Here is a 12569-nt window from a genome sequence, read left to right as displayed (position 1 = left end):
TCTGGGCTTTCTAAATACATGACTTGTTAGATACGGTGCGTTACATTTCTTCATTTATCCACTGATACTCCCCTCACGCAGGGGCCAGCATAGATTTGTATTTTCTGTGAGACAAGCTTCAAGACAGTCAGGCTACCAGTTCGATATCTTGGAGCTCCACTGATGTTGGGAATCATTTTCAGATAAAGACTGCGAGCCTCTTCCGGACAAAATTAATCATGGCAACAGCAGGTCGAACAAAAGTGCTGGGCCTTCTTATGGAAAGGCGATGAGAAGAATGCAATAGGGGCAAGATAAATTTGACTACCGTGCTTGTGCTGAAGAAAGAAGTCGCCAGGTTACGGCCTAGAGACAAAGTAATATCAGTGGAGCATCTCTTGTGCTCTTTAGGCTCCTTGATGGATGTTGTTCAGCAATGCGGGGTCCTTCACTCCTTCTGGCTTTGGATACCTTAGGCGCTGATTTATTTACTCAAAGAGCAGGAGATTTGGTCCATCACATGCCAAACTCTTGCTCTTATATATGTTAGTTTTTAACATTAGATTCAAGAATTTCTTCCCCCGTGGTTTATATTTTATTACATGGACCCACCTACGCTGGTCCTAAGCATGGAATTACATAAATGTGGCCAAAGTCAGTGTGTGCTTAATCAAAGGATTGTTCACGAGTAAAAAGATATTTGGAAGTATAAGGTGCGACAGAAAAGCAGTACAAAACGGCTGCAAATAATGGAATGAGACAGATATGGCAAACCAGATATACATGGACTCCATCCTCATGCTTATTTTGGCTCAAACCAGCACATAATTGAATAAAATCAAAAGTCCTCCTGATTTTGTTTTATAATTGAATGAAACCCAATCAGTCAGATTGCTGAATAGAAGATTGAGAGACTGTCTAACTTGACATTACAATTACTGATGGAAACAAAAGAGCAAAGAAAGGAAGAAATCAATTACGATAGTTGCCCAATTTTTCCATTATGTGTTGTCACCGCTGCTCATTTTGGAATCATCAGAGGAGCCATTCCGGGATGAAATTATTGCCAGATTCTTCTCTTGGTTACTTTCCTCAAAATGAGACTCCCGATTTCCTTCCTGAAGTCTTGGGGTTGTTTCTCGAATTCTCCCTGGAGTATTTTCCTCAATAGGCTGGTCATCCGAGAAGAGTTCGACGTGCATGCCAATTGAATGAAGATAAGCAGAATTGCTTCCGGAAAATCCAACTATTTTGCCGTTATTTGATGTAAAAGAAAAAGGTGTTCCATCCTCGCTGCCGAACGGTCCAATTTTCCTTCTGTTGGTTCCAAGTGTGAGTGATCTGACGCAAACATGACTCCCTAACTGTCCAATATGTCCAGATATTGACTTCAAATATTCATCTGGATAATCAAATTTAATTTCCTGCAAAAGAATAAGTAAAAGCATAAGTTTAAAATGGTAAATGTTTAATGATTCTCTGATTAATTTCAGTGAAAATTTTGAAAAACAAAAAAAGAAGAAAAAAAAGATTGCATGCACCGGCCAGATGATTGAGAGGGGACTTTGATCATTTTAAATCTATATATTATGGTCGAACAGAAAGGAAAAGAAATGGAAACACTACACAAAATGCGGATGATTCCATTCAACTCTCCGTTTCCATTCACTTTCGCCAAGGATGCACTCAATAGCGAATTGCCTGATACATAGGAGAAACGAAAAGTAGCAGCAACTTACCCTAGGACTTCCACCATTTCCTCCATGGTTCGAACCTTCCCCAACATTTCCATTATCGTCATAGATGCATTTGATGGAATCAAGTATCATTCCCTGTCGAAGATTAATCTGTCTTATTCCAGTATGTTTCCCATCATCCCATTCCCATTGATGCATGCTGTCATCTCCAAAGGGTCCAATAGCCTTGAGTGGAAGTTTATGATAAACTGGTGCGAAATGTGCTCCAATTGCGTTAAGAAAACGGCGTCCACTCCTTCCATAAAATCCATTTATCATGCCAATGTTCCATGGAGTCCTAAAGAACGTCCCATTTATTGGTGTCTCATCTTCTCCAAAAGGTCCATATGGCCTGAAGTTACTTTGAAACCTGAGAGATATAATAACATTGACATCCTCCACTTTTCCATAATATCCGGACAACATGCTAATGTATTCACCATTTGTGTAATCTAATTCGATCTGCAAATGTTAGAGATCACAAAGAAACTAGTTAGTTAATAAAACGAACTCAGACCTCCCAAACTGCTCTAGAAAAGAAAAGGAAAGATATTTAAATCGAAGTAATTAACTGTAGATTCATTTGATCCACTAGTTCCTCCGTGTCTGAGTCCTTCCGCGATGATCCCATCTTTCTCATATACACACATGATGGAATTAATGACCCGTCCCCAAGAAAGAACTATTTTCCTTAAATTGCTATCATTTCCATCATCCCACTGGCGACCACCTTTGTCTCCAAATGGACCAGCGTTCCTGAAGGGATGTATATGAGAAACTGGTTCAAGATGCGCTCTGATGGACTCGAGCTGGGAATCATCAGTAACTGTTCCAAAGAATCCCACAATCTTCCCACTGTTCCATTGGACTGGAAAATGCCTTCCGTTTTCTTCTCCAAAGGGTCCGTACTTCCTCTTGTTGCTTTGAAATGTGAGAGATCGGACTCGTTCTTTACCTGATATTTTATCTATATATCCAGATATAGATGTCAAATACTCATACGGATAGTCCAGCTTAATCTGTACATGAGCATAGATATTTCCATCGATCAGTTCAAACTTTTGTGTTGGTCATATATCCACAATTACTTTATGGATCCATTAAAATTTTGACAGATTTATCTATATATTTATATGTACAATATTAGAATACTACATCCTTGAGCAGCACTTACAGTGTGTTTTCTGCCTCCGGCAGCTCTACCGTGTGTGAAGGGACCAAGTGGATGCCCATAATTATCATATAAGATGCTGATGGACTCGATCACTGAAACAGAGGACACCACATCGATTTGCCTTATATCCATATGCTTTTTGTCATCCCAGGTTTCACTTTCACTGTCAAAGTGTGTTATGTAATTGAATGGACATGGATGGGGAACGGGTCCAAAATGAGCTCCAATGGAAACAAAAAAGTTACTATCACATTTTCCGAAAAATCCGATGATCCGTCCATTATCGACTGGGGGAATGGTGAAAGCTGTTCCCGCTTCTTCACCAAACAGTCCATACATTCGTCTGTTACTATGGAACTTGAGTGACCGGATTACTCTAAAACCACAATTTTCTGCAATGTATCCTGAGATTGAAATCAAGAACTCATTTGGATAATCTAGTGCAACCTGCAAACATTTGAAATTAACTTCCCTGAGGATGCATGCATAGTAGAACAGCTAGCAGATGAGATGATATATTCATATTAACATTTGACTATTGACTTTGACTATGTAGTGACGACTGTTCCCATTTTTCTCATGTATGGCGAGTGAGGTGGGCTTCCCCAAGCTAGGCACCCACCCTGCTTCTTCTTTTTCTCTTAACTATAAATTTTACGTTTTTTAAGTGAATAAAATTTATTCTTCCTAGCTAGTTTGCACCACAAAACCCCACATAGTTCATGTTCGAATCGAGTTAGCCCGCTAAGGAGTAAAATTCTTCCAATTGGAGATTTTCTCCATTTACAATATCCGAATCCAAAATTTTGCTTAAGAAAAATAGGAGTCGAATCACTTAAATCAACGCACTTTAGTAATATTTTTTATTAAATATAAACAAAATATTTTTATCACCAATTTATATCTATATGTAATTATAAAAGCCAAATCAAATCATCGGATAATGCCACGTAGGATTTATATAGTCCGTAGTTGAATGACTTTTAGAGTTCTCTCCAATCATAACACGATAAGTCAGATGATATTATTAAGCCACACTCTGAATTCCAAAGGTTTTTTACGTTATAGTACTAAAAAAGTCATATGCAATATATATTGTTAAGGAAGTAAAAAAAAAAATTCACATTTCGTGTTTACACATACCCTTGGAATGAACAAAACAAAAATTATTTTACCCTATGTATTACGGGGAACTCACTTTTCCTGTAGACATTATCGCTTCATGAGAAAAATGAAGGAACTTGAATAAAGATATGATCAATAAGAAATAAAATTTAATAAATATACAATTGCAAATGAAAAAATAAAAATTAGTCTTAGTATAGATCTGAGTTAGAGACGGAATGTTATTTTACTTATTTGTCCGATTCAATAGTTGTCACCAATTTGTTAATATGCCCATCAAATCTATAGCCCATGCATAATGCAGGCCTTTTGTCTAGTTTAACTAGGCCTTTTATTTGTGATGCTAGAAATGTTTTATTCTTTTGAATATGGAAGATTATGTCAATTTATTGACTGAGACTAATCATTACTTGTGCATTGATTTGACTATGACCAAGAGATACTTTTAAAATTACCGGGCCACCTAATGTCTATTATATTATGATCATGATATTTTGAGTAGGAATATTGAAAATTAAATTAATGTTAGCGGACGAAATGTTATCTTTTATATAGTATGACATTTAAATTAATATAATTCTTAAAAAAATATGAATCCTTTAAAAGCAATTAAGAATTAATAAATTTTACACATAAGTATTTTTATTATTAGTGTCAATTATTTCCTATATAAACTATTACTTAGACTAGTATAATGAAGCAAAAGATTGACGAAAAAATTTCCTGACCCACAACATTGCACGAGTTGCTTTCTAGTGTATGTGAAAATAGCGACTGACCTAGAGACCCATGCGTCTAAGTAGGGAATAGATAGAGAGTGTCATTTGCACGAAATTGAACACAGATCTCTTCCAATTTGATTAGGGATGGACCTAGAATTTGGAGTGAGGGGAGGAGAGGTCCTTGAAGGGACAAAGAGGAAGATAATATTTATGGATTAGAGGGTCAAATATAAGGAATTTCATCAGAATTTAGATAATGATATATAAATTTTCTTTGAATCTCAAAATATTAGAGATGGGGGATTGCCTTCATCAACCCGGCCATCGATCAATTCCCGAAGTCGATGGTGTCGCCACTACACAAACCCTCTATATCTGTAATTTTCTAAAAAAATAAAACTAAAAAAAATAATGTTTGTCTTTGAGTAGTTTTTAAAACTATATCTGTAATTTTTTAACAATACGAGTAGTTTCTCTGTGAGTTTCCTAAAAAAAAAAACAAAAAGAATGTTTGTCTTTGACTGCTAATAAAAACTAAACAGTTTTGAGGGAAAGAGGATACATCGAAATGGCATATGCCCTCTTCTATCAACCAAGAGATTGCAAGTTTGAATCTCATTCGTAGAGTACTTCGAGTCTCTTATGGTCCAAAAGCGACAAACATTTCCACAATTCTCCACCGTGCATCGTTTTGGCCTCACACTCCTCCTGCTCTTTGTTTGCTCCCTTAGGGCTCCACCTCAAGGTCTACAAATACTAACCAAGTCCCATCAATGCCTAAATTTGTTCATGGTCATAGGCTTTGTGAAAATGTCCGATGGAATATCTGTTGTCCCGACCTTCTCGATTTGTAGTACTCCACGATTAGTAATTTCCCAGATAAAATGATATTGGATGCTGATATGCTTAGTTCTCTTTATGGTAGACTTGGTTCTTACTCAATCAAATAAGCACTCTAACTGTCAAAATACACCACTAGGAATCCCCTCTTCTTCTTAAGAACCCGCTTGCACCCCACAATTTCTACTCCTGGGAGACTTAACAAGCTCCCATGTCTAATTTTTCTTAAGAAACTCCATCTTTTTGGTCACGCTGCTCCTCACTGCACTCAGTTCCTGCTCTGAATAGCTTCCATGCAGTTCAATGTGTCATCATCCTTAATCTCCTCAGCTATATTCAACGTATAAGCTACTATATCTACATGCCCAAACAAGGTTGTCAAAATCACGATTCTACCTAGAATCGGTCAAGGGTCGTAGAATCGTGAATTGTAGAATCGTACATGAATCGCAAGATTCTACCTGTAATTAAAAAGACAACATATATTTATGTATCATACTTTCATGAGCAAAAAACACGGTCATACAAGATATACCCCAAACTACGATAGGATTTACATCCAAACCATTACTTAAAATTTTAGCTAAAATAATCAGGTTATAATTGTCTTAGATAAGACTAGCTCTGCTGAAGAAGAATCAGATATCAAATAAACACGTTGATATGGAAACAATCTCAAAAAGATTATTATACATCTATGATAGCACCTGACATGTTGATTATCATGGGTTCACCGGGACATTTTCCCCATGCTCTTACATCTTTTACCAAATTTTTGGATTATCATGGATTCACATGTGGACCTATGCATGCAGGCCAGATCCTCAAACACAGTTGTCGGTGCTCATTCGATAATTCAAATGCAAATGGTGGCTCCAGATAAACAAGGAGCATTTGGACCATCATTATGTTCTCAACTGGTTTGAGAAAAATCCCCAATTGTTAGACAGACTATGGGGATTATGATGAAGATGAGTGCTATGGGCTGATATCACAAGAAAAAAGGGAATCCTTTGATAGGAATACAGGTCAAGACTTCTATAATTGCTCTCTGACATGAAAACTGGAATCCATGTAAAGCTATAGGAAATTCACGCGGACCCTATGTGCAAAGTTATCATGAAATGGAGAAATACGAGCCTTGCAAGCCTTTGTTGGAAAAATAATTGAAAAAAAAATGAAAAAGCATGTATAGTTTATCAAAAAAGAAAGAAAGTGGGAATAGTATCATGGCAAGAACTTGTCTGCAGTGAAAAAAAAAAACTTTTGATGCCTATAAAGAGAAACGTAGTAAGGCATCAAGGACACACATCTCTACGTGCACACTTCTTCTCTTCCATATGTCATCTCCTCTTCCATGTAATCGTCTCTTCCATCCCTCTTTCCCATCCGCGGCCTTCCTTGGTAATTCCGAAGAATTTCCACTTTTGTAAGTTTTCTTATTCAGGTTTCAATTGTATTTCCTTACGTAGGCTTTTGTATTCTATATAGGAGATTGCAAATCATATATGTTTGTATAATTTGATCATTCAATAAATCATTTTACATATTTTGAATTCATATATGATTATTTTGTTTTATATATGAAAAGACCCATAAGACAAGATAGGCTAAATAATCAGGCACCGAAAGAAAAACTCCACGCATTAGCAGATTCTTTATTATTATTATTATTATTATTATTGTATCTTGGAGACAGTAAAATGTGCAAGAGAGAGCCCGAATTTGATATACAGGATTTAAATGAAGATTGGTATATATTTAGAACGTTATGTCAAAACTTTTGTATAATTTAAAAAGCATCATTCTAATTGTTAATGTTGTTATAATAGTTGTATAATTAATCTCTTTATAATTATGTACCCTCTGATCCTATGGCGTCTCTGGTATAAAAGAACATAGATTATCTATTCATCAGAGAACTTCTCTGTTCTCAGTTCTGTCTTCAATGCACACGTAGTATTATTATCTTCACCAAGAATGCCAGAAGCTAACTTCTTATTTCTTTTTTAATTTTTTCAGGTTAGGAAGGACATCATCTTTGTATATTGTTGTAGTTTGCCTGTTGCTTGTTCCAAGCAGCGATGAACAACTCCTACGAGGATACAACGGAAGTGAAGCCAGTTAATTGCAACTGCAACAGATTTGCAGAACATAATGGATTATTTTCTTTGGATTTAACAGTACTTAGCACGGGTTTTATTTACTTTTTGGGTCCTCGGAAAAATCATCCGGAAAACCGAAATTATGGGCGGTCGAATTTTCATAGCACCAGATGATATTCGAGGTGGTCTTTTTATTCTAAAAAATCAATCCGAACTAAACGGTGGCCGTAATATTTTGAAAAAAAACCACTCATACGTACCTGTTTACACCCCTAATTGACATTTTGGAAATGGTGGACAACTCTTGATAATTTACAAGTTAATGAAAATGATAAAATTATCCTTTTTGGATTAGTAAAAAATAATAACATTATATATAATGAATAACTGCTCTTAGGAGAAAAGAAACTCCCAAAAAGGCGACAAATGAGGGAGGAGAGATAAGAGAGAAAAGTAAGATGGGAAAACGAGATGGATGTCAAAGTTGGTGCAACGTAGAAGCGCACACTTTCGTCTGGTAATCAAGATGTTTAAGGTTTGATATTCAAGTAAGACTATCCGTATCTATTTATTAGACATTTAGAATTTTTATTTCATTATACTATGACTATGGGCCTCCCTTACAATCGAAAAAAAGAGATGGGTATTTTTTGAAAAATTTTACCGTTTTAAATCTAAATCGATTGCTATTATCAATCTAAGTCTATTTAATATGGGCAATTTGGGAAGAGAAAAGTGAGACGAAAGAGGGATCTCTCTTTGTAAATTAGAGTATATATATATATACACACTACTATATAATGGAAGGACTTGGTGTCGCCCAACAGTTATTTTTTGTTGATTTCACATAATTATCCCCATTATCTTAGTAATGTACTCAATGAATCTTCTCATATTTGTCCATAATATTTGTATATATTTATATGCTCTAAGTTAATTGATTTTTCATTTTCAATTAACTGAATTTAAACAATATATTATTAGTACCATATTCAATGAATTTTCTTATATATGTCCATATTCTTTGTACATATTTATATTAAATTATGAGTTTTTTTGAAAAATAAAAAGAAAATTTTGACAATTTACAAAGACTCCTTGAGATAGAGAGATATCTTTTCAAGTTCAGTTCACGAAATCCTATGACTAATTAAATGACATGAAAATTCATCTTTTTGCATAATCTTTCCATTCATTTTCATTTATTTACTCTTTTAAGTCATAGACGATATCTGCCTACACATATTACAAGTTAAATTTTTATCTTTCAATATATATATATGTTATTCGCAATTTTAATAATATTAGAGTAAGTATATGTTTATTGTCATAAATTTACTTTTTTTAATTGCAGTCACATTTTATATCGATATATCTACATAAGTATTTTTTTTTCTCATACTTATTAGTGGCATCAATGTTGATTATTTATATTTGGTTATATAAATATTCATAAAATATTACCGGGCAATGCATGGATGTCATTAATATATATATATAAATTCAAACTACTTTCATGAATTTTTTCTATTCGTGCAATGAGGGCTTTCCACATAAGCATATTGGACTCACGGAATTCTTCCGTTCGTGTGCCTCAACTCGTGTTGAGTCATCTTTTCGAGCCTATCCATTAATATAAACTTGGACATTTTTTAAATTTTTTCTAAATTTCTATAATGTATTTACAATATTATTACATGTTCCCGAGGAGATTTTTAAAAATTATTTAGATACAAATTAATGTAACTAATCCCAATATATTTATTTATTTCTAATATTTGTATTATAATATAAATAATATTAACAATATAAATAAACGTTCGCGTAATGCACAGGTTCTATGGCTAGATAAATCTTAGAGCACACCTCTTTTGTCTCTTCTCCGCTAGATTACACGTGTCCCGCGATTCACCCCTCATCTTTCTCTTCAGTGAACCGCTGCTTGCTTTTCTCACGCACAGCCAGTTTCCCATTCTTTTTTTTTAATCAGAACTTTTAAAGTTTACTTTTGATATAAGTAAAATTTATAAGTTCTTTTTAATAGAACAAAACTTTACATGATTCGGCATGTTATATATTTCATAAATAAATAAATAAAGGTAAAACTTCAAAAGCGAAATTTTCTCAAGTTTTAATGGAAATAATGGAATGTACTTTTTTTCTATTTATTATCAACTAAAATTTCGTACTATGCTGCGCCTATATAAATCTAGTATTTATATTATATAAATAAATAAATATATATATATAGATATATAAATAAGAATGGACTAACCTGGGGAACTATGCTAGAATCAGGAGCGTATCCACCATGCTGACACGAACGAACCAAAGATCCATCATCATCGTACTCTATTGTGATCGAACGCATCACAGTGATCGAACGCGTCACAGATCCTAAGAGGACAAAGATTTTCCTGACAGTGGTATGTGCTCCGTCATCAAAAGGTTCACCAGAACCTCCACATGGACCAACAGATTTGAAGGGTACGATCGGAGAAATTGATGTCAGGTATACTCCAAGTGAATCAAGGCAAGGATTTTTGACCAACTTCTCGATTATCTGATACCATTCATCTTTCACTTTCCCGGAAAGAAAATCGGTGAAAGTCTCAATTGCTGACGGGATCCCTCCGGCATAATGAACAAGACCTCTGGACAATTCTTCATAACCTTCCTTGGGATGGCCCTGATCAAATGCATGATGAAAGAAGAGTTGAAGCGAGTCCTGTGGATTCAATCCCGGGACCATGAACTTCTCATGGACTCCGAGGTCATCCAGCAGTTGCTCATCTCTCGTGGTTATCAAAATTCTACTTCCAGGTCCGAGGAAATCCCGTTCTCCTGTAAAAAAGTATGGCTGTTCCTTCTTGTCTAAGTTATCGAGAACGAGAAGTAGCTTCTTTTGAGACAGCCGTATCCTAATCTCACGCATGTTGTGCTTTTTTCGGTCCGACAACATGACTTGTTTTATCTTTAAGATATCCTGAAGGAGTTGCCTCTGTAGGTTAACAAGTTTTTGTTCCTCGTCCGCATGTCGAATATCCTTAAGTAAGCTGACACCTTCAAATTTGTTATAAAGACGACTGCAGATAGCTTTCGCAATTGCAGTTTTCCCTATACCTTCCGTACCATATATCCCGACCATACAGACATCATCACTCCCGATGTTCAACTTAGAGATTAAATGTTTAACATTGTGATCTAATCCCACTGCATTGTTCGTAAAATAGGGAGACCGAAAATAGAAAACTCTGTTGGAAAGGTCGCCCACAACGAGCCCAATGAATTCTGCTTCGTCCCTGCAGTAATAATTATAATTTTGTATGCATACAACTGTCACTGTTAACCATAAAAAGAGGAACACGGAATAAGAATGGAAGTCTTATATGTAGCACTAGCACACACTCAAGACCTTAATTACTCAAACGGAAAAAAAAGTGTTGAACCATTTGAACCGCTTTTAAATGATTCAATTGTGGACTTTCTCCTCATTTAATAGCAAGATTGCACGTATGGCCCAAAATGAATGAATAAATGAACAAAAGAAAAGAAACTTATTATGTCGTACCCACCTTGCGTCATTGCCCACATGCCAAGATGAAATGGTCCCAGCCTTTCTGAGGGCAACTCTCCAAGCCTCGTTTTCCGGCTGGTCCTTGGCCGAACTCCTATTGAATACTTCCCCAAACTTCCCCGACTGGTTCCGAACTTCGGAGGGCTCCACGTTGTAGAAAATAGGTATTACCTCGTGGCCATGATCTCTGTACATCTCGTTACAATTGAGAATCTCGACGAGTTCCTGGAGGCACCACTTGGAGTCGGCATAGTTGGTGGAGAAGATGATGATAGCGATTCGGGAGTGATGGATTGCGCTAATGAGCATAGGTCCCACCACCTGCCCCCTCTCTGCCCGCTCAATGTCCCGGTAGCAGCGGATATCTGCCTGGATTAGGGCGTGGAAGAGGTGGGACGCAAAACCCTTTCTCGTATCCTCTCCCCTGAAGCTAACAAACACGTCGTGCTTCCAGTCAGGCTGAGTAAAATCAGTGAGCTGACGTGTCCGTGGCGATAACGGAGTCGGAGGAGGCCGGGGTTGGGGCTCCATCCTTTCCTTTTTTCTCTATAGCCAGGGCAGCATCCTTTGATTTGCTAAATGCTAAAGATGTCAAGTGGCGTAAGACGGGGAGGAGATGAGCAATTTCAGCCTTTCAAATGGTATCGAGGAAAGTCATCTCCATGTGCTTGCAAAGATATGTGAGGTGGGCTCGGATAAGAAAGAGACTTGTGCTGTACATCAATTCATTTTCTTCACTTTTGCCTGTAGTTGGAAGGTTGACTGAAAACAATTTCCCGTTGACTAACTAATTTTGCATTTCCAAACAGAGGAAAATGAGGATTTCATTTTTGCTTAAAATACTTTCCGTGAACAAACGGAGCCTAGATGCCTTTGTGTTTGTTGCCATGTCAATGATCTATGGATTTCATAGAAGTGCTCTCTATCAGAGTTACGGAACTGAAACATTTCGGCAATCAGTTCCTTTAAGTCCTAAACTGAACGGAACCTTCCCATTATCCGGATTTCCCACAAGGGAACATTTTCGGTGATTTAACCATCACGGAATCATGCTGACTCCAGATTTCGAGCCAAAAATGTGAATGGCTGTCACGACCCGCAATTTCAACTGAATTTTTCCTATATTTCCTCAATATTCATTACTACATAACTATTCACCTAAAACTGACTTTCCATAAACTCTCAAAAATATAAAACCAATATGGTAAGCTCTAATATGTATATACATCTCAAAAGAGAGTAATTTTCTTTTCTCAATCAATTACTAAACCAAACTAAACAAAAATTTTAGGTCGTAACATATTCAAATAC

General features: G+C 36.2%; 1 protein-coding gene and 1 long non-coding RNA gene across 2 annotated transcripts; one reads left to right on the top strand and one right to left on the bottom strand.

The window, feature by feature from the left end:
• Window positions 1-759: 759 nt before the first annotated feature.
• Window positions 760-11955, bottom strand: LOC116194227. The gene is made up of 6 exons (XM_031522986.1): window positions 11257-11955; window positions 9957-10983; window positions 2890-3336; window positions 2288-2734; window positions 1719-2177; window positions 760-1403 (listed from the first exon to the last, which is right to left on the bottom strand). Exons 1-6 carry the CDS (start codon window positions 11787-11789, stop codon window positions 981-983), a joined length of 3336 nt encoding a protein of 1111 aa, XP_031378846.1. The 5' UTR covers window positions 11790-11955; the 3' UTR covers window positions 760-980.
• LOC116194229 lies at window positions 6768-7710 on the top strand. Its single transcript, XR_004154384.1, has 2 exons — window positions 6768-7005; window positions 7599-7710. It is a non-coding gene; the product is annotated as an uncharacterized LOC116194229 (long non-coding RNA).
• Window positions 11956-12569: the final 614 nt, after the last annotated feature.

Source organism: Punica granatum, chromosome 2, assembly GCF_007655135.1.
Source record: "Punica granatum isolate Tunisia-2019 chromosome 2, ASM765513v2, whole genome shotgun sequence".
Taxonomy (NCBI): domain Eukaryota; kingdom Viridiplantae; phylum Streptophyta; class Magnoliopsida; order Myrtales; family Lythraceae; genus Punica; species Punica granatum.
This window is presented reverse-complemented; position numbering and strand designations above follow the sequence as displayed.